This window comes from Neodiprion pinetum, chromosome 2 (genome assembly GCF_021155775.2).
Source record: "Neodiprion pinetum isolate iyNeoPine1 chromosome 2, iyNeoPine1.2, whole genome shotgun sequence".
NCBI classification, from domain to species: Eukaryota; Metazoa; Arthropoda; class Insecta; order Hymenoptera; family Diprionidae; genus Neodiprion; species Neodiprion pinetum.
Genome location: NC_060233.1, coordinates 12,672,389 through 12,695,035, shown reverse-complemented (window position 1 = coordinate 12,695,035; position 22,647 = coordinate 12,672,389). Strand labels below are relative to the sequence as shown.

The window sequence follows — 22,647 nt, the reverse complement described above, 5'->3', positions numbered from 1 at the left end:
AACATACCATTTTCACGAAATAAAATTGTAAATAAATTTCTAGTGGATGAAAACGAATTTAGGTTTGAAGTCTTTTAATATCGGCTCATCTAAGTTTAGCATTATCGAATTACAATTAAATCTGTATTTACAAGGGAATATATATCTATATATATATTTATATACACATATGTTGTACACACACAAGATATGCATTGTATGTATAACAAGGTATTTTTCTTTCTGTACAATTAGTAGTGTTAGATGAAAACGGGATGACTTAATGTAATTCATTGTTAATTATACAAATCTCTGGCATCAAACATCATGCACATTCCCATGGTTGTACATAGCCGATGAAGCGGAGTTCCTTAGTCCACTCACTTCGCTGGCCGCTCTGTTTCCCATTTGATCTAAGCGTCTCTTAGCTTCTACCACAGCTTCTTGGAGATTACCGATAGTTTGGACTTGTAGTTCATTCTAAAAATAAAGCTTCATACGTAACTATAACTCAAACAAGGATATGAATGACAATTGTAAATCGTAATATGGTGCAAACCTCTTTTTCCAACCGGGCTTTCTCTTTTTCAAGTTCAGTAATGGCCTGAGCTTGCAGCTGAACCTGAATCGAGTAAAGATTTGATTTAAATGCATTTTTCTGCACGTTTTTTGTTCAAAAGTCGATACAGGGTGCAGAGGATTCAATGGGGACCAGTATGTAGCAGAAACTCATTACTATAGGGTACAAATGTGCACTTTTCTCATGAGTACTGTAAATTTTACAGATGTTGAAAATTGTATAGTTGAATTTCACTGTTTGAACATTAAAAACCACGTTTTCTACGATTAATTCATAAGCAATACTTAGCTTACTAACACAAGTTCAATATTTAGTAAAACCATTTTGTTATTGTGAGGTTGAAGTTACATTGTTAGTGCGATTTGACTTCAGGACATGTCATTTCCACTTGAGTGTGGACATTCAAAAATATCGTCTTTTGAAGTATATTTGATTAATACGTCGTTATTTCAAGTATAACTAATCCCAAAATGAAGAACAAGAAATTTCCTGCACTCAAACAGAAATTGTAGTTTGTCCGGAGAGTACGGTAGCTTATGAAGTCAACTTGGACTAGCGGTGTACCTTCACCCTGGTGGTAACCAACTGAAATATGAACTTATGTGAACATATGTACTACACGTGAAATAATGATTTAAAACATGGTGTTTGCTGGTCAAACAGTAAACATCAGTCACAGCTTTTCTAAAATGTCCAGAATTTTTAATGGTAGAAAGAAAATAATCGATTTTTGCACCTATAACTATTAGTTTCCACCATATATTGAAGCCCATAACTAGCACTGCCTGAATCTTCATGGTGTAAATAGTGAAAGACGTACCTCTGATTGTACTAGCTGCAAATTTTCTATCATTTTTTCTTTATGTAGATCCTTGGATACGTGAAAACAAACACAATGTTAAAAAAAAATTTTGTGCATTTTTATAGGGAATACAAATTTTTTATGTAAAATTTAACGACATTTACAAATACCTAATATTGCTAATCGTACTTCAATGATCATTCCTTTTACTTAACACCAAGTATTATACTGTTTTGAAGTAAACACTTGTCATATATTCTGTCTGTGTGCTAAAATAGTTTACCGATATCTTTGCATACGCTTTTATTACCAATGAATGTTACGAAGTAAAATGTTTATCGAAACACGTTTTACAAATGTGTACAAAAGCGTTGCGCAAGTTTGCAGTTCTTAGCAAAAGTTGAAAAAAAAAGTTAAATTCTCTGCATGGAGTGTGGAAATTGCTTTGTTTCCAAGATTGACCAAAGTATTGCAATTGAAGCAGAATAAGCTCAGGGTGATTATAATCCGGAAATGTTCATTTCTGGTGACGAATGGGCGAAGAAATGAAAGAAGAATAAGTTGGTTTTCACTGCATTAACAGATTAGGAAAAGATTTCGATACTTTAAATGTTAAAGCAGTGACAATATAATGCCAAATTTAGCTACCGAATAGTTAGATATAATAAAGTTTATGATAATCCCACCTTTTCCTGCATCTTCTGATGTAAGTCCTTCAATTCTGCTTGAGTCATCTTAATCGAGTCTTTCTGTATACGTATAATTTCTTCCTTATTTTCAAGCTGAAAGTGGTAATATAATTAGTATTTTGAAAAAATGACAGACTGTAGTTTGATTTCATCAATACGACGTGAAATTATTAGACAATTTTTTTTATGGTAGTGAAATTTTATGAATAGGGAAATGGTAAGAAAATAATTGCAAGAATACAATAATGGTATTTACCAGCTTTTCTTTAGAGCATAGAGTATTCCTAAGCTTATCAACATCGGCGAAACATTGCTCTGTTGTGTGACCATATTTTCTTAGTATATCCATCGCTGCTGAGAAAGAACTGGACGACAATGACGAATGTGAAGATCCTTCGCACACCTGGAATTCATGAGTAATTAAAAATAACCATTGAGAACATCGTTTTTGGAAACTCTGAGAGATTTTTACAAATTTACTCAGAATGTGAATTGTTTATACATGTTTCTCAGTTTTTCCGAAGATTCTCCAATAAATTATGGTACTTTCTACAAAGTTTATAAAAATTTCTCATTGTTGATGCAGAAAATTGAATTGAGCAGATTCATGGAAAAAACCAGTGATATTTTTTGAAAATTTCTGAAGAAATTTAGTAATTCTAGTTTCGTTGAAGATATTTGTTCACAGACGTATCCATTTGCATTTCCGAAAAATTAATTTCAATCGATTCCTAAAAATTTTCTAAATCTTTTCAACAATTAATCCCAATTTGCTATAACACAGTACCGTCAGAAAATACGCAGAAGTACCAAAACTCGATTTGACACAGATTTGTGATATAAACTGAAGTTACGATAAGATTCGAGTTTTTTCTAAAAATTGTTCCGCTTTTGACCTCAAAACTCGACTTTGTAGAGATAGTTAGAATCGTAACAACTCAAGGTTTACTGAGTTTTCAATGAAACATGAAATTTCAAAAGAAAAATAATTCTTTCCAGAAACTTTCTCGAATTTTTTTCAGAACTGCTCGAAAACACCAAATATTTCTGAGAAAAATTATGAATCGGAGAAAATGTTTTTTACAAGGAGAGTAAAATATTAGTTTAATAGACAGTTACGACTCCAGTACATATCGCATGAATGTGTTAACAACGCACCAATTTTTTTAGCTCGTTTGAAAGTTCTTCCAAGCCACACCTAGCTGATTGCATAGTGTCCTGTAAAACTTTGAAAGACTGCGGTATGGTCTGAAATAATAATAAAGAAGTTGTTAATATCATTAATAAACAGAAAATATTGAAATTAAAATAATCACCTCGAATTTGAAGTCTTGGCCGCAAGTAGTATGCATTCCATCTGGTTTGTAGTGACTCTGTAGGGATGGAAATGTGAAAGATAGGTTCAGAAAGGAATAAGACAAAGTTAACGATTATCCATTATCGAATGAATTACACTCACACAACAACCTAAGCGATCTTTCGACTTTTTAAGCTCTATTTCACTGCAGTCAAGATCCCGTCGCAATACATCCTCCCTCTCTTTGTGTCTCCTTGCCTAAAATATACAGATGACAAAAAATCATACAACGAATGAACTAGTGAAGCTTTTGTTTCTTGTTACCGTTCTTACCTCGTTCTGAAGTTCTCTTATTTGGTCTTGCAAATCAGCAACGCGGTATTTCCACTCATTCAGCTTCACGTGTTTTTGTGCTTCGCATATTTCCTTTAATGATTATTCAATCACTAATTATAAACGTTTCTCAATATTGAGTATTATTTAAAACATAGTTTTATAATAGAGAATTATCAATTCCTTACCAATGACGTTTTTACTCTGAAGTCGTCATATTCCTTTTGGACTTTCCTAAGGTCATCCTTTATTTTGAAAATGTCCTCCTGCTTGGTCTAGAAATAGAAACGATATGAATAATCGTAAACTCATGAATTAAAATTCATTGGTATAGATTGAAAAAAAAGGAAATGGGACTGCAATATGTTTACTCAGCTGAAATATAGATGATTAGACATGTCGTTGGGTACATGAAATGACAAAAATTGAGATGAAAAAACGAAAATAAAGGAATAACAAGCATGAAAAAATCATTCACCTTGCAAAGAAAATCTTCGTGGTAATCACTTTGATTTGCTAAGGCGTTGGAGTTTCCATTTGAGATCTGAAAGGTAGTTCAAAACAATTTATTTCAGGCGACTAATTTCTCTTGAAAGACTGAAATAAGTGATAACTCACTTGTTCCATAACAGAAGAAAAGTTTTCTAGCATATCCTGCATTTTCGTATGTGTATTGTCAAGTTCGTGTTCAAGTCTGTTGAGTTTCTTACTCCTTTCAGAAAAAACGTTTTGCGCCATCTCATTGTCGAGTAGCTGCACGAACATATAAATATGATTGGAAAGTGGAAAAAGAAAAAATATTACATAGAGAACACTAGAAGTACCTTTCAAATATAAGAATTCTAACACTTATTGAATACTAAAAATGTTTACTATTCGATTTTAGTGCACACATTTAGTGGGGAAAAGTTATGCTTACAACTTCATCCGCTTTTTTTTGAAAATCTCTGAAGCATTCTTCCAGATAACTTATCTGCCCTCTGACTTCCAATAATGTTGCGACTGCATTGCACTCCTACAATTTGCAACAATTTGTTAATAATAAACAGTATTACATACTTTGTAAAATAAATAAAAGTAAAAGTTACCGGATGAACAAATTATAATATGTGCAAGGTGAGTTGTTTCTATAATAAATTAGCTAATGGAATTCGAATACTTTACCCCAGTTTGACAAATCTGTACATTCACGATAATTTGTTGAATTTCGTCGTTCACTATACTCAATAAATCATCGCATTTGTGGACTTTCACAGCTCCAATTGAATTGCATTCCTTTGATGAAATGAAACAATATTAAAAACTTAATTTACTTGTAACAAAATGTTATAAATTTATTTTTTATCTGAATACATCTGAAAAAAGGCAAATACTTGCATCAAGTTTGTCGCTGGCATTGTCGATGCACCGAGACAAGTCACTTGTCATCTGATTTATTTCATTCTTCAAATCCTTTAACTTGATCGCACCATTTGCTATTCGCTCGCCGTGCCTCAGTTTTTCTTGTTCCTATAAAAATTGATGCGATGTTTCATTTCCTGTTTTCCTCCTTTCAAAATTGACAGCTTCGAATTAAATTGTTATGTATTCTTACTTGGAGCTTGAATTGGTTTATAGTATCCGTAAAATTTTCCCTCGTCTTTGTCAAATGCTCCTGTATTTCCTTCACTAATTTGGTTAGCTCTATAAACTATGCAAAAGAATAGGGGGTTCTTATATTTTGCGAGATTGTGCTATTATATGTATTTTACAATACTCTTGTAACTCAGCGAACCTTTTCGTGTCGACAATTCAACGAACTTATAACATTTGTCATTTCTTCGCGTAAGTCTTCAGTAGCTGCCTGGGCTTCCACTGTACAAATTCTGAACTCTTCCATCATACGAAAGTGTTGGATTGCTTCATTATTCACCTGATTATGTTAGAATAGTTACAAGATAACCGTCTTGGCAATTTTTCCTAAGTGTATTTTACATTTTAAGAACTGGAAAATGTGGTTAACTCTTACCACCAAAGATCCTTTTACAGGCATGCAATCGTCCTTGCGCTTCTTTACCTGAAGTGAAAACTTATTTTAGAAAACATACCCAGTGATCAAGGTTGACAAATACACTTACCGCTGTTTTTATCAAGTTTATCGCCTTTTCCTTATCCTTATAGATTTTAGAGATACTTTCGATGCTGCTGGTTGTCCGTTTTTTCAAATTCTGCATTTGTGTTCTGTTACTGTCATCTATGCATGACTGTAAAACAAATCACATGTATTATTTCCAAGAAATCGTGAACAGCTTAATCAATTTTGTAGAAAACTTTATAAGTTTGGACTGAAATGAAGCCAAGCCAATCGATCAAATTTCATCCAAATTGGTTCATCCATTTTGAGTAATTGACAGACGAAAAAAGTTAATTTTTACAAATTGCTTAGGAATAGCTGAAATAGTTTGCTTAAAATCTGAAAAGTTCTAAGCTACACGGAAACTCATTAATTGAGTTCCAAATCATTGAAATCCATTGACCTGTTTTAGAGATATCAGACAAAAATTGATCAGAAACACAACCAGGAGTCCATCTGAAAATCGTTTGATGCGATTCTCTGGGCCTCGAATCGTAGGAATCTAGAAGAAACTAAACTTTTCCTTTTCGGAGTGATTACATAAATACACATACATAAAACTATTTACTTCTCTGAAAACAGAAAAGCGAGAAGCTGAAAGTATCTTAAATTGGACATAACAGTAAAAACTAACGTATTTGGCAGTGATCTCAATGATATGCGATAAGCGTTTCAGCACAGCGTCGAAGCTATTTAACAATGTTCTAGCGCTGCCGCAACATGTATCCTGGATGAAATGGGTACAAAATTGATTTAGTACAAAGCTTAACGGATGCTTGAAAAGTTTTATCAGAAAACTTGATTTACTTTCGATAATTTGTTGCACCGTAAATCAGCAAGTAGTGTTTTCATGTTCTGCAATGTCACTTCGTTGCTCGTGCTCTAAAATAATCATCACACGAGATGAAATATAAGAGAAATACTAACAACCAGAAACTTGTTTCACATGTTCTGAAACCTGGTAATTTGTAAGGGGTGGGAATACATACTGCAGATGAAGCAGACTGAAGTAAATCAAGAAGAGATGTAATTTTTGCCTCAACTGCATCCCTATCGCTTTTCAATGTCTCCATAAACTTGGTCTGCAATAAGTATTCAAGAAAATTGATACTCGTTGATTGATTCAGCTTTAGGAAATTGAATAAAAGAAAAGTGTACATAACATTTTAAGAGCGTGTTTCTTAAGGACCTTTCTCGAACAGTACGAGAGATCTAGGTTTTTCCTGATTTTAGAAATACTTGACTGTTAAATTACCATTATTAGCAATAAATTACAATTTATTGCTAAACACTTACATGACCAATTATTTCTGTCCTGTAATTCACGAGCAATTTTTCTATGTCGAGTAATTTTTCCTGAACTTTTGCCACACCATTATCTCGGTATAAATCCTGAACCGAGTGAAAACGGGGAATGCAAGTTATTCGTGAATGAAATTTTTAATTCCTTCAACCGCAAACCTTCAGCATTACCTGCAGGTTAATAGTGATAAGTTTTCAAAAAATTGAACAAACCTCACTTTCCTTGGTGCTGACTTCTTCCAGGATCTTTTGCAGTTCCATTCTTAATCCCAGTAGCGCTTCTTTCTCCTTTTCCATCAACACTTTAGTATTTGATAAATAGACTAAAATCTCATCCTAAAATATTAATTAAAATGATATTAATAATCAAACTAGGATCAGAGTCGTTGCAATTTACCAAAGTATCAAGCGTATTCAGAATACCTGATGTTGACTTGGACTATTTCCGTCTATTGCATCTTCTTCCTGAAACAAAGAAAGGGTCATTAAAAATATGGTTCTCGTCAATCATTAGTCGTGTCGATTGGTTCTGGAGAAACTTTCGGACCAATTCCAATTTCTAAACTGAAATTTTCAAGGCATCCAGAAACTTACTGCGAAATCTCTATCAAATCACTGAAACTGTTCAAATTATATGGCTGTTACTTTTCAGAAATTTGTTTAAAATAAGTTAGAACAGTTTTCAGACTCGCTTTTTATTATCGTGATGGATGAAATAATGAGCTTTTGAGTAACTGCTTAGTGTTTTTTGAATTCTTGGTTTCCCATAGATGTAAACTCACCTCCACTGATGTGTCAGTTTTTATTCGCACCCTCCGAGTGGACGAACAAGTGTCCTGAAAATACAAAAAATATATTGCTCAATTGAAGAATTACTAGGTAATGTTTCATGCACTTTTAACATAAAATAAATTGCACGAACAAACAAAAACAATCACAACTTCTGAACCAGTTTTGTAACTACTTGTGATTAGTGATTTAGTAATTTGTAGACAATCAAGAATACATTGTCCGTTTGAACAAAATTTTATTTATTAATAGAATATTAAATGGTTCTTACAATATTTAGTTATTCAATTAAATATATATGTATATTTATATATTTGATTTTCAACTTGAAGGTGTTTTCCCAGAGACGTAGTGCACCTAAATGCCTGTTAATTGATTGTTATTTCTTGAGTTAAAATCTTTGCAAGGTGGGGAGAGTTTTCTGCTGGATTTGACTATCTGATGATCGATATCTTGGAAATATTTATTTCTATTAACAACAACGTCGCTCTGTGTTTGCTGATCAGAAACAATGAATTTTTCAGAAGTTTCTCTACCGTCAAGTCTGTGCTCAGGGTTCGAATGACGGCGCAAAGACAGCGCTTTATTCTTGCAACAGGGGGGAAATCGCAGGGGTGTGGAAGGGATGAACTTATGATAACATTCCCAGTAAGGTGGGTCAGTTACGTCAATACCATTTCCGTCACAGGAACTTTGCATGCAGGAGGTACGAGACGGTATTGAACGCTAGAAATCCAAGCCTGGGTGTTATTTACATGAGTAAGGTATAAATTTTGTGCTAAAAAATGGACATTTTAGGGTGTTCTGTTTGAAGGGAACATTTTTTTTCGCTTTTGCAACTCAAACTGTGCAAAATTTATAATTCTCAGCTCAAATGATAATTTTATGTAAAAATTCGAACGACAACTCTACGGGTGATTCAATTTTCTATAAATATATCCACCCAACAAAGTCTGCAGCTTCAACTGATTACAGATTACAAGTCTTAATAATCAATTTTATGTACAAATTCATATTCAAACGTTTTTGATGGTTAAATTATCGACTTTACGGTAAACATTCAAATTACATTTTTACCCAAGATCTAATTCACTACAAAATACTTCCGGGATCAAGTTAATATAATTGTATGCAGCTGAATAGTAACAATTAAAAACAATGATAACTTCCCATGAGACAACTTCGAATTTCAAGAGCAATCTATTAAAATTGAAATTGGGAGATATTCTTACAGAAGGATTTCCTTTTTTTTGCTATAAACGATAAGTTTTTCAGGTAAAAGCAAAATAAAAAAAAAAAATGTTGCTCTTAAACGAAGCACCCCAATAATTAGGTCGAAGTAATTACTTTAAGTTTGGCTTGCTTGAGCTCTCTTCTCATTTCTTTGATGATGTCATCCTTGAAATGCGTTTGCATGTCAGATTGGCGGCATTGTTCTTCGAGCATGGCAAGTTCCTCGCGTAGCGATAAAACGAGGTCATGTTTTTCGGCTACTTCCACTGTCAGGGCATCACGAGTTTCAAGAGATTCCTAAAGGTGAGAATCGCTTTTAGATATTTAGATTATAATCTGATAATGTGAATGTGTGAGAATATGGTGAACAAACTTTTTTCAAACAAGCCATTCGATTTTCAAGCTGCTCAAGTTCCATGCACTTTTCGTCCAGTTTAGACTGCAGAGTTTCCATTCCAATGCTCTTTTCGTGCAATAATTTCTCTAATTTAGTTTCACTCTCCTTTAAATCCGACCGCAACTTTTCTATTTCTAGCTCACTTGTCTTTAAGGCATTTTCCACAATGTCAGCCATTCTGACAATCTGAACAGTAAGAGATATCTTCAATATATATATTCAAATACAGTAATGGTAAGAATAATTAAACTGAATAAAATCCAACGCGCGATAAGCGCAGAAAACAAATGCTTGCGCTGTACAACTTAAAAACTTTTTGACTATTTCATATCCCTTCATAGAGGGATTGGATCGTTTTAACACACATTTTTGTCCATTTCACATACACAGTTTTATATACTTATGTATGATCCGATAAATAAACGAATTCTTGAAATCCTGGAAATAAATGCAGACACGTTTTTGAGACAAACGATATAGATTGTAAAATAAAAGTTATTTTGGCATTTGAAAGGTGCGTAGGCCATTCTTAAATTCCTGCTCATTGAGAAAGTTTGTGTGCGTGTAATTGTGAATACAATTATTACATTACTATATCAGACTAATACATACGTTACAGATACATTCCCTGCATGCAACTTAACATGTTTTATAGTTCAAATGGAATATAATTGTTTTCTTTTTGTACCGAGAGAGCAATCATATTTTCTGAGAGACTTACGTCAGAATCAAGATCAATATCTGGTGAACTTGATTGTAGTACAATTTGATTAGCCAATATCGAGCGGTTTTTCAGATTATCTCTCAGAGTTTGAAGTTTGGAGATATATTTTCTAATTGTCTCTTCTTTTAAAACTACTTGTTTGTTCTGTTCAGCCAATTTTTCTTCCAGGTTTGTTTGATACCTGTAAAATTTGATTTGATTTAATCACTTATCAGCGTAAATAGTATCGACAAATTTCTTTTCCAAATTCTGCAGACAATTACGTGATCTTGGGCGTTCACACACATTGAAAAATAATATTTTATGAGGGTATTTCAATGTAGAAATAAGCAGGATTGTAGATTTGAGTAGCTTCGTTTACCACATCAAAAATTAAAGTGGCGGGCATAGAGTACAAATGACATTGTTAATTTCGAATAATTCATCTTTTTTCAGTACAGTTGGCAAAATTTTTGTGAAGAAATATAAGTGTCCTGTACCAAGAAACAAAAAAACAAGATGATATTTACAAATATTATTTGTTTATATCGAAATTGTGTGATTGTGGAAGACTTGTGTCAAATTTGAAGATTTTATAATGTATAATGTCATTAATACCTTACGTCAACCACTTTTACTTCGTCTGGCTGTAACCGAAAAAGCTGAAGTTGCCCGAATCTATAATTGTTCTAAAATTTATTTTGGCATAGTAAGTATCTTGGGATAGAAAAGTCAAGTTAATAAAATAAGTGTAATTCTAAATAGCGGTAAATCAGTAATACTTCATTTTCAATGACTTACAGTAAGGCCTGTTTTTCATTTTCCTTCAGTTGATCAACCTGCTCTTTTAGACTAGTGATGTACTCTGCTGTATCTTCCTTTTCCTAATTTGAGGGCAATTGTCAATTACTATGTAGTTTTCTCAGCAGTGTATTTTTTACTTAGATCGCTTTACACGAGTTGCTGATAATTTTGTAGTAGCCAGATTGTTTGTTACACTGATTACAGCGAAATTTAATTTAGTGCATAAACATGCCTAAACATACAGTCTTTGACATTATTATTGAAAAATGAGGTTCCGAGTTCTTTAATTATAACTGAGACACAAAAATTCAAATATAGCGTCACGAAATAACGAGCTAACGTTTCATTTTATAAAATTTGTACCCGTTAAGAACTATACACGTGCGATTTTATTCAAGAATTTCGTATACATGTCAAAAATCTCTTCATTGAAAAAAAATAAAGAAGTTGCGAAAACTCTTCGGTTTATACATTCAATATATTGTCGTGAAAAGATTTTCTTCCAATTGAATTACAATTGACTTGAGCAAACTCGGTCTAGTTCTTCAATTAATAAATTATTCCAACATATTTGTATTACATATAAATTATAATGTAGTTGAGATGAAAATAAAAATAATCGGTGTAAATTAAAATAGCAAAATAAAAAATTATCATAGCAAAAGCATTACAAAATGATAAAGTTCGTCGAAAACAAAGTTTTGCATAAAGATTGCTAATACTGACCACAACATTTGTAGTGTTAGTAGCAAAGCACAAAAGAGAATTTGAGTAACTAATTTTGGTTACACAGCGCATGAAAAATGGAACGAGATAAAAATTTTGATGAGATAATAATGATTTTGTTATACTCAGATTAAGAACTGAGATGAAATTTAACCTAAAGTTAAGAAAAAAAAAAATAAATAAATAAAAACCATGCTTAAATTGACAACGAAAGGTTTTTCAAGTCAAATTCATAGTTTGATAAATGTTATTTCAAGTCTCTTTCAAACCTGAAACATTGTCACAAAATTGCTGACATGAATATTTGGAAAAAATGAGAGAGATATTGATAATCTACTGAAAAGTAATAGGCAAGTTATCCGTATCGCATGGAAAACAGACTGTTGGATGAGCGGTTGGGCAGTTGCAAAAACTTCTATTTTCCGGAGACCCTGGCCCTCTGGCAAGACCCCGCCCCAATTCTAGAATAAGCCTAACTTTCTTGTCCGCAATTGTGCGGGAATTTACCTGCCCGCAGGTGCAGCTGAAAAAAGAAAAAACCAAGTTGAAACAAAAATAGAGTGCCTGAATAGAAAAGAATTTTCGAAAAAGAAAAAAAATAATCCTGTTGTTATAAAAGTTAGTTTAAAAGTGAAAATTTTTACCGTCACACGAATATGAGTGTTATTGTTCACAGTTATTTCATGATGTAAGAGAGAAGAAAAGATATTTATAGATGAAACCAGAGCAGTGTTGGCCACGTACAGAAAGAACCTGATTATGGTTATTCAAATGACATTTTTCTATACTAATTTAGACATTAATAACGGAAATGTTCCACTTTTCAGGTTGCCAAAATAAAACTTCATTTTATCAGGGCAAAGCAGAACCTACTATAAATATTATCAAATTTCTTTTCATCATATTCTCCATTTTGCTCCAAGTGCTGATAAAGAGATAATTTGAGAAAGGCCAACGATTTGGAAGAAACTTACTCCAGAGGAGCTGGGATATCATTTGGCTGGATTTCAAAGAATGTTATCCCATCCAGACTCCAGCAATTTTCTCTTCGGGCCCTTCTTATCAGCTCGAGCAGCCCTCTGATATCGCTTTGGAGAAATTCTACTCTTTGCTGCAGCGTTTCTTCATCTTTCATAAGTTGAGTGACGCGGTTTGCAAGAGCGGTCATAGACTGGATGATGATAAGTATTTAAAATAGTGATGGTGAGAAAGAAACGACTTTAAATAAAAGAAAAGACGTGAAATGGAATGGAACGATTATATAACCAACAGAAAATATCTTATAAAATTGTCAACAGGAACATAAATTACCCATATACAGATATAAAAATAACAGTTGTCAATGTGAAATTAAGAGGGAAATTGTGCTGATCAAAATTTGTAATTGAACATAGAGATTCTATGAATTGGGTACGTGTGTAAATGTTGGAATTTCCAATATGCAGACACTAATGTGAATTTCTCCAACTTTGACAAGTATGAAGTTTGTAATATTTACATAACACTAAGAAGTTTTTAAATATCACAACCACGCAATTTAAAAATTTACAGCAATGTGATGAATTGCAAAATATGGATCAAAATAAGGCAGAGAAAACTAATTCCACAGTCATAACACGTACAAAGCAATTTCAAAGTTGAGCAAATGTTGTTTTCGTCTATCTTAGATGACGCTGATACTACGATACTTCGGTAATAAGTTATCATCAATAACTCACCCCATCATCATCCGTACTCCGCTTATTGATATTAGCAACTGCAGCAGTTGACTGTCGAAGCTTTTCTTCTAATAGTATAACTCTGTTTGCAGCTTCATGCTCAAGTTCTTCGACAGTTCGTACCAGCATTGCATTTTGTTCACCTAAATCTTTGACCCATTCTTCCATTATTTTCAACTTTGCCTAAAACATATAATTTTTTTTTCTATCACAGAAAACATTGAAATCAAATTGCATTTACAATAATTACAATAGAAGATGATAATTCAATATATAGTCTAGAATGATTTCTGATTCGAATTACATTTACAGAAATTGCAGCAGCAGACGACTCAAATGGTAGGACTTGTTATCTAAAATAATTTTTAACTTAAAGGTAAAACTTACGCAAGCATATAATCATATTGGTAATGTGTAGTTATAAGTTACATTCGTCTTAATTACAACAGCAAGCAACCGATATGATTAAATTTATTGCCTCGAATAACTTTTGATCTTGTTACTTGAAGTAACTCAATTATCGAACAATATGCAAGCAATCATATTATGATGTTATTACATACATTAACATTAATTACAATAGTAGATGACTCAAATGATTCAATTTGTCGCCCAGGATAACTTCAAATTAGAACTGAACTGATCGCTCAACATTGACACAAACAATCATATTTATCTGTTGCTTTGAATTACATTTACACCAATCACAACACAGACAATTTATCTGATTCAGTTATCGCACGAGTAGATTATATGGATAGTGCAAAAGTTTTAAATAACGGGGCACACGAAGAGCATGATTATATCAACATATGAACTAAGAAAAATAAAAAATACGCAGACCAGATGGAAAAATGTAATGTTGATAAATCGACGTAGAAATAAATAAGGCATGAAATACTATTTATTACTTACGTGATCCGAGCCTTCGTCAGTACCTTCACTAATTTTCCTAATACGGTCTTCGTAGAGCTTTCGAAAATCCTCAAGAATCCGTAAAGTACTAGTTTCACCACACACGTCGCCTGTTTCCTCGTTGACAGCCTGACAGCCCTTAGATTTCGGCTCGCCGGAATAATCCATCGCGACGTCAAACAATTATTTTTGTACTATACACTCACCTCTGTGTCAAGTCATTCAATTTAAGGTTAATCAAACTCACAAGCCGACACTGATTACACTAAAATGCACTGAAAATATCAATACATTAAAATCAACACACTAACACGCCATATTTGTTGACAGAGGCCATATGCGGCATCGACTAACGAGAAATAAAGTATACTGACGACGGAGACGATATCCACCTATGGCTAGATTTCCACGGGCAGCAAGATGCTACGGCAGCAAGCAGCGCCACACTACTGTCTAACTGTCCGTGAAAATGTGTTCGCAACGGCTGCCGAACCAGCGCCCTCGTGGGTTAATCCCGTGACTCATCAGTGGATCTCATTTCTGTTAATGTTGTCGATCGAGCTCACAAACGGCAAGCGAATATCAATAGAAATGAGATCCACTGATGAACCCCACCGCGATCAATTCACAAAATTTGGACCAAAGCGTTACCACAACAATGGGACAAAGGTACAGAACATAACTTTTTTTTTCGATACTTTCTTGACTTCACAAACGTCAACACAAATACTGTATTATCAACTACTTCAGTGATAGTGTAAAATATTCTATAATATCCTTAGTGGGAATCATTGATATGTGTTCGCTACAGTTTGGTCCAAGCCGACGAATAATTCGTGCCTGAAACAATAGTCTTCATACCTTGCATGTGCACTTTCCAAACAGGCCTGCTGTAGATTTTCGGCAGATGACACGTATGCTTTGCTGGAAAAAAAAATTACATGTCCGAAAACCGAGCGAATTTACATTATACATGTTTTGATTAACGTGCAATCAATCGGCAACCTCTGACCGTTTTTCCATAGCTCTTCCCCTGGTTACTATTTGGATATAATTAGTTGTGCATCAATCCAGTTTATTTACGAATCATATTATTATAGTTTGAATATAACTCGCGGGAAAGTTGCAAGGAAGAACAGTTGAATCGCCACCTGTATGTGAGAAGTGGAAGTAATCAATAAACAGCTCGTACGTGTCTGTCGTTCGACCAGATGTTCCACCCCACTTCGACCCACGCTGCAGCAGCGTGCAACAATCATGCATAATTCTTCGTGAGTTCGACCTACGCTCCAGCAGCACACAACGATCATGCCCAATTCTGCCGTAAAGCATTGACGATCACACTCATGTACGATCTGATGCAATAGGGAACGCTATCTGAGCGTAGTAATTGTTTCTCATTACATCCAGCATCAGTGCGGGCTGCGCCCAGGTACTGAAATGCAGAGTAGAAATGCCATCCCCCTGCCCAACGATCGCCATCGACAAAATTTTGAATTGGGTAATTCGATTAACCGCGTACGGCCGTTTTGTGACAAATCTGTTGTCGGAGCCAATCAAAACACAGAGATAGATGACGTTCAGATGAAAATTTCTAGGGGTTTTAGCGGGAGTTCGAGTTCGTATTCTTTGCTTGTCGTTCGTGGCTAAATCCTAGAAATCATGCGATTATTCTAGCAACATTCGGATTGGCGGATTTTTGCGAACTCCAGATGTTATAAATAGTTAATTTCGTTGGTAAATCCATGATTTACCGGCCTGAATTGCGTGTTTGTAAAGCGTCTATGTATGAGATAATTTGCATGCGGCATACCGCTCGTAAAGATCGCCATAGTGTAAGGAGTTATGAAGTTCGCATAATTCGGGTTGCATGATACAATTTATATTACGAGGTGTAACTAATTGTCGTTGGATAATTTTAGGTGAGTGCCGAACTTTTTCTGATGTTATTACCTACATTTTTGAAACTGTCGGTGAGTGTTACGTCTATATTTAAATTCTAAATATCGCTCGTTATCAACATCGCAGATACGTTATTCCGCAACTATTTCGGTTGATTGCGCAAACAAATAACGATGATTCCGCGACAACATTCAACGATTATTATTTTTTTTTTTTGTTAATTTAACATATATTTTCACGTTACTTTATTTCATTTTTTTTCCATTAATACCTCATGATTTCGGCATAACCTCTTTATAGTTTATGCTAGTTTTTCCCATCTTTTACGTAAAATTTACCCTGCAGGTAAACCGATTACTCGTAAGTCAGGAAATTGCGAGTGAATCTCTTAATAATATCATGAGGATTTGGTTCAAAAAACGTGTCGATTTTCAACATTTTTGCAACTTTTTTACGCAGGTATTAGAAGGTCAAGGTCGGATTTTTACACACAGTACAAAGTTTTATGAAATTTAATTTTTTTTTTTACTAAAAAATCTCAATTGGCAACGATCTTATTGCGAATAAAAAAAAGATATTCAACAACCTTAATCGTTTGTTAACGAAAAAAAAAAACGTTTTTTAAAATCATCATGGATATTCACACTTTCCATTTTCATATTCAATATAAATTTAAATTATATAAATTTTTTTCAGTTGTTCCGTTCAATGACCTTCATATCCAAGAAAACTATTTATTTCAACACTTTCGAGGTCAAGAAAATATTCATAAATTTTAAAGTCTGCTCAATATTGCTGGTAGTTGATGTTTTTGCGCACAAAGAATACAAATATGCAAGTTATTTTATCGTATTTTTTTTCCTTTATTTTTTGATAAATAATATATTTTACCGTCTTGACAAAAATTATCATAACTCGGTCAATTTTTCGAATTTGTGTAAAAACTTAATCGCAAATCAAGCTTTAATGTTTTAGAGTATAAGAATGTAGGAAAACCGAAAGTAGATATTTAGAAAATTCTCTAACTTGTGCATGAATTTCACCTTGAGGTTGGATTTTACAAGGTAAATGAAGCAATGGGTCCTTTATCGATTTTGATGTACATAATAACGAACTTATTGCATTCCATTCAATGTTCAACGTTAAAACATTGTACTTACAGTTAGCGTTCATTTGAAAAAAAGGGGAATTAATTCATTGAGGTCAAGTGATGTTGACTAAATTAATTTCAAATCACTGGCAAAAATCATTTGAATTCACTTGAACTTTAATGATTTTTCAAAGTCTTGACTTTGTGAAATCACTTAAATTCACTTGAAGTCATTTGTAATCATCTGAATTCACTTGAAATTAGGTGAATTTATTTAAAGTTAATTTACGTCAAAGCATTCGTATGAAATTACTTGGAATTATGTGATTCTATTTCACATCATTTGAGTTCACTGACACTCACCTTGAAGTCGAGTGAAATTACAAGCATTAGAATTAAATTATAGTCTTCATTTGGATGATGTAATGCGTGATATGCTTGCATCACCCTTAAAACATTTAGACGTAAACAATGAATAAAATTTTGCATGAGATTAAAGTTTGTAACTTATGAAGTAATAATATAGATTGGCAAAGAATAATTGAGATGAGCATAAATCTTGTTTTTTATGCCAAAGTAACTGAGTTTTACATTTACATTTTTTGTGCTAAAAGCTACGAAGTTCAAACTCATGATTTCATCGCATTCATCAAATTTTTAAACGGACATGGCTGTTATGCATAAAATGAAAGAGATGTTGATGCTCAAAATATAAGCATGCATTATCAAGTATTTAGTATTGGGTCAACCAATTCAATATTCCTTAACGGTCCTTTTGCTGTTTGTTTAGATATGAAGCACAATTGGAAATGGAATATCTACTATGAGCTAGGAGTAAGTACTATTCGAATGTCTTCTTTATTCGAAAGGTGTTAGTAAATTACCTAGTTACGAAAATGAAACTGTATTCAACGTTTACACCAATTACTTTGTTCGTCTTACAATTCACAGAGATAATTTTACATTTCATTGTAATTCCGGATTTCTATAAATGATAGTAAATATAATGAAACACTGTAAAGGCATTAGAATCTACTTCATTCTATGCTCATCAGCCAGTAATAATTAATAATCACAATTAGAAATGCAGAATGGTGATTTTCTCTGGGCGTTATATAAACTGCCGTTAAAAATGTTTTTCGTACATTCTAGAAACTTTGAATGGGTATGGGAGCAAGAGACTGGAAGGATTGGAGACCTTTCGTATACGGGGGATTAGCATCAATTGTTGCAGAATTTGGTCAGTAAGCACAAAACAACAGATTGGAGCTCTGGATGAAAAAAAGTCCTGGTTTACATGTAAAAAATTCAAATTATTTTACTAGGTACATTTCCATTGGACACAACAAAGACTCGTCTTCAGGTACAGGGGCAAAAACTGGACCAGAAGCATGCCTCTTTAAAATACTCTGGCATGACAGATGCATTGGTGCAAATATCAAGGCAGGAAGGATACAGAGCTTTATATTCTGGGTTAGCTGGTTTTTGTTTACGATATTGTGATTAAACATGTACGCGATATACTGCAGTCAGCTCACAAAAGTAGTGAAATAAAAGTTTATAAAGTATTGCCAAAGTTAATCTAGTAACTAAAAAGATCTGTGGCACAGGAAAAAATGTTTAAGTACTGAATTTAAACACTTAATTATTTTAACAACATTAGAGAAGAAATCACGTCATTCTACAATTCGTTCAGACATCAGAAATTCCATACTGGCTGCCCGAACCTGATGAGAAATAAACCTTTTTACTCTAAGATAAATGACGCGAACATAAATGAAATAATATTCGAACTGTGGGATAAAATAAGCATGTGCAATTTCGAATAACAAGCTAAGATATGAAAAATTCGAGAAAACGTTTGGTAATGAAAATGATCAATGCTTGAACTCTGTCTAGTCTTTTTGATTTTGTCCAAGTATTTTCGAACTCGTTCTGCTCGCTGACCAGACTCTGACAAATATTTAAAAATTCTGACTGTAGTACACAAATCTATGTGTAATCCGAGTGTAATCATTTCAAAGGTTCTAATTGAAAAACGTTTTTCAGATTGTTGATATCTTAGCAGATTCATTTCTATTACATGATACAAATGTTGTTTCATTTGTTTTTACCATCACTGGCATAAATAACGCTACTGTAAATTTTTTGAATGTTTTGTTTTCTCTTTTTTTTTTCTCTTTTTACATTTTTTTGTTTAGACAGTACAGTTTATTCATCCTTCAATTTTTGTTTTGGTATATTTTCTAGCTGACTATAGTGCCATAAATCCTTCACGCAATTTCAATAACTGATTGAATAACATATGCCTTTATCTAATTTTTCACAATCAGGATCAGCTCTGCTGTTCTGAGACAAGCCACATACGGTACAATTAAGTTTGGGACTTACTACTCGCTTAAAAGAGCAGCAACAGACAAATGGGGAGCTGATGACATAGTCCTGATAAACATAGTTTGTGCAGCAGTAGCAGGTGCATTTTCGAGCGCAATTGCCAACCCAACAGATGTGGTAAAAGTTCGTATGCAAGTCAGAGGCGTTGAGGCAAACGTGTCCTTGTTCAGTTGCTTTCAAGATGTTTACCACAACGAAGGTGTTCGCGGCTTGTGGAAGGTGAAAGAGATTTCCGAGAATATTAATTGAGCTCAATCTGCCCCTTTCAGTTTATACCAAGGATTGTTTATATTAAAGCTTTTAGTCAATTTACAATGTACTTAAAAACAGAGGTTTTACTTTTTGCGCAGGGTGTTGGACCAACTGCTCAACGAGCAGCAATCATTGCAGCTGTGGAATTGCCGATATACGACTACAGTAAACAGAAGTTATTGAACACCCTTGGAGACAGCGTGGCAAATCACTTTGTGTGAGTAATGAAGGATGTTTAATATCGTGTGAAAATTGGAACCAGGCTATTGGCAAGTTGAACATTTTTTTGGGATGCACTCATCTCAAAGTAATTTGCCTTTAGCAGAAAACCAGGACAATTTATATTGAATGTGTTACAAAATTTGCTTGCAGGTCAAGTTTTATTGCCAGTATGGGCAGTGCGGTAGCTTCAACTCCAATCGATGTTGTGCGAGTATGTATACAAAGTTTTTAATAACATATGGACAAAGGGTTGACCACCCTTGAAACCTGGTGTTCCTCAAGGAACCTCAAGGAATTTCATGAAATGATTTGAAATCCCGTGAAATTTCTGAAATATATGAAATCACATGAAATCATTTAAAGTAATGTGAAAGCTTTTAAAATCTGAGGTACACACCAACTAATAAGTGGTTAACCCCTTGCTCGTGGACTTTTTTTTAACAGATTATAAGTGTATAGAATCTATCATCAATCATATCATATAATCAAATGATTGATAGTTGAATTTTGACCGTCTTATTTAGAATACTAATCATACAATGCTGTGTAAAAATACTGTAGTACCCAAATTTTGCGCTTCCAAAATGAAGGGAATTGAAATTTAAAAGATCTCGAATCAGCTGACCGAATCAAACTGATGTTTTTTAGCCATCTAGAAGTATAAGCATGGTAAAGTTCGCTTATCACCTTTGAAAATATAATTTTTATTAGGTAACTTGAATAAAATACCTGTTTCTTATTCCAGACACGTTTAATGAATCAAAGAAGGGTTCGTTTGGCTTGTGGCGGTCTTTCAGCCAGTATTTACTCTGGTAGCATCGATTGTTTTGTTCAGGTACGATGATAAATGCGTGTAAATTATTGATGCTTCATGAATTATTGCAAAAACAAAGTTAACATTGTTAAAACTAAAATTTCAGACTGTGAAGAACGAAGGTTTCTTTGCCCTGTACAAAGGTTTTATTCCAACCTGGTTCAGGATGGGTCCTTGGAATATAATTTTTTTCATAACATACGAACAGTTGAAACGTTATTGATTACGAAAGTGTCGACTAACGGAGTTCCAGCGCCTGTAGTCAGTATTGAACTCTACCGCAATTTTAGTAACCATCCATCCAAACGTAGTTCTATCAATTTACGGCTTATGGTGAGTTCATTATATGAATTGATCCAACTCTAATTCTGGGAAAAATAGCTTAGTACATAATTTAAAGCTATACTTTTTTCAGTTGCTGATCATCAACACTGATAAGGATGTACAGCTCAGGGTGTCTTTGTTGGAACATAAGGATAAATACTCAGTCTCTCCCTTTGTGAATGCTACATTCGTAGTATGTTTTAAAATTCTTGACAGATAGAAACTGCGTCTCGCTTATAGAAATTTTTGTCCATCGAAAAACTATACCATTCTTAATTGAATTAGCAAATTGGCTCGTCAATAATATTTATTATTATTATAAGTTACTATGACGATGACGATATTTAATAGTTTTACATATGTACTTTTAAGACGTACTTATGAATACCAGTCAAAACGTGATAATTACTTATTGAGCTATCAATTATTATACGCATATTACGACTAATAGATCTTACGAATATACGACCATAGTAAAGTTAGGAACAAAAATATTCAACTACACATATCACAAGAGAAAGTAGTAGATTATTGCATTTCAGAGTAAAATTCTTCTCAATTTGCGTTCTGATTCTCATTTGACAATGAGTCTTTGTATTTACATGTAAAAATGACAATCTGTCTCATAGAACATACCAAATATTAGGATATTTAAATACTCTGGTTTACATGCACTACGAAAAGACCATTGTTCAATGGTCTTTAAAATTGTGAAGCAATTCGGATAAATATGTTTTTTGCAGAAACATCAACGCATTTTTGAGAATTATAGTTATAACATGAAATATTACTCCGAAGAAAAAAAACAAAAACAAAAAAATATATTCCAACAGTGCTGGTGCTTCTACCTTTGTGTGGATTGAATTCAGCACATACTATCTCTGAAGTAATTGCAACAAGATGAAACCAGTAATCAGCATTTGCGTCTGTATATTATGATGCTTGAGAGTGTATATTGTAATCTTAGGTAGTTGGTGTTTAATCATTTCTTTGAAGCAGTACAAATTAGTGTAGGAAAATCGAGTACGTGTATTATTTATTTGCTTCATAATGAAATGTCCATATTAGTGTCAACTAGGTACATCAACACGAGTTATTGCCATGATAGTCTTTTACCGGTGTTGAAAAAGCATTGCTATACATTATATTGTAGTATTTATAAATCGTAAAACTATTGAGTGCCGCAATACACATGAGAAACCAATCATGAAATAAATCGACTGTTCTTGATGTTTCTCCAAATTTTCCAGGAAAATAACTAACATATCC

At 33.4% G+C, this 22,647-nt stretch overlaps 2 protein-coding genes across 11 annotated transcripts; one reads left to right on the top strand and one right to left on the bottom strand.

Moving 5' to 3' along the window:
* Window positions 1–67: 67 nt before the first annotated feature.
* Window positions 68–14,794, bottom strand: LOC124211630 (putative leucine-rich repeat-containing protein DDB_G0290503). Of its 7 annotated transcripts, XM_046610914.2 has the most exons (31): window positions 14,755–14,794; window positions 14,381–14,655; window positions 13,466–13,648; window positions 12,722–12,918; window positions 12,255–12,270; window positions 11,019–11,101; window positions 10,236–10,419; window positions 9,491–9,700; window positions 9,232–9,414; window positions 7,878–7,931; window positions 7,519–7,560; window positions 7,309–7,431; window positions 5,798–5,923; window positions 5,689–5,736; window positions 5,455–5,592; window positions 5,275–5,370; window positions 5,058–5,189; window positions 4,845–4,955; window positions 4,600–4,695; window positions 4,299–4,433; window positions 4,159–4,224; window positions 3,869–3,955; window positions 3,681–3,773; window positions 3,510–3,605; window positions 3,367–3,423; window positions 3,209–3,298; window positions 2,307–2,453; window positions 2,048–2,143; window positions 1,380–1,430; window positions 539–601; window positions 70–459 (listed from the first exon to the last, which is right to left on the bottom strand). In XM_046610914.2, the coding sequence occupies exons 2-31, from the start codon at window positions 14,546–14,548 to the stop codon at window positions 298–300; spliced, it is 3,333 nt and encodes a 1,110-aa protein (XP_046466870.1). In that variant the 5' UTR covers window positions 14,549–14,655; window positions 14,755–14,794; the 3' UTR covers window positions 70–297. The 7 variants fall into 7 exon arrangements, with proteins under 7 accessions (XP_046466871.1, XP_046466870.1, XP_046466868.1 ...); XM_046610912.2 differs by lacking the exon at window positions 14,755–14,794 and having other exon boundaries at window positions 14,381–14,746; XM_069133226.1 differs by lacking the exons at window positions 9,491–9,700; window positions 14,755–14,794 and having other exon boundaries at window positions 14,381–14,746.
* A 1,253-nt stretch (window positions 14,795–16,047) lies between these two features.
* Window positions 16,048–22,620, top strand: Bmcp (uncoupling protein Bmcp mitochondrial). Of its 4 annotated transcripts, none has more exons than XM_046610939.2 (10): window positions 16,048–16,353; window positions 18,163–18,206; window positions 18,525–18,612; window positions 18,698–18,845; window positions 19,706–19,985; window positions 20,117–20,235; window positions 20,391–20,451; window positions 20,986–21,075; window positions 21,161–21,387; window positions 21,470–22,620. In XM_046610939.2, exons 3-9 carry the CDS (start codon window positions 18,534–18,536, stop codon window positions 21,275–21,277), a joined length of 894 nt encoding a protein of 297 aa, XP_046466895.1. In that variant the 5' UTR covers window positions 16,048–16,353; window positions 18,163–18,206; window positions 18,525–18,533; the 3' UTR covers window positions 21,278–21,387; window positions 21,470–22,620. The 4 variants fall into 4 exon arrangements, with proteins under 4 accessions (XP_046466895.1, XP_046466893.1, XP_046466894.1 ...); XM_046610937.2 differs by having other exon boundaries at window positions 16,049–16,302; XM_046610938.2 differs by lacking the exon at window positions 18,163–18,206 and having other exon boundaries at window positions 16,049–16,302.
* Window positions 22,621–22,647: the final 27 nt, after the last annotated feature.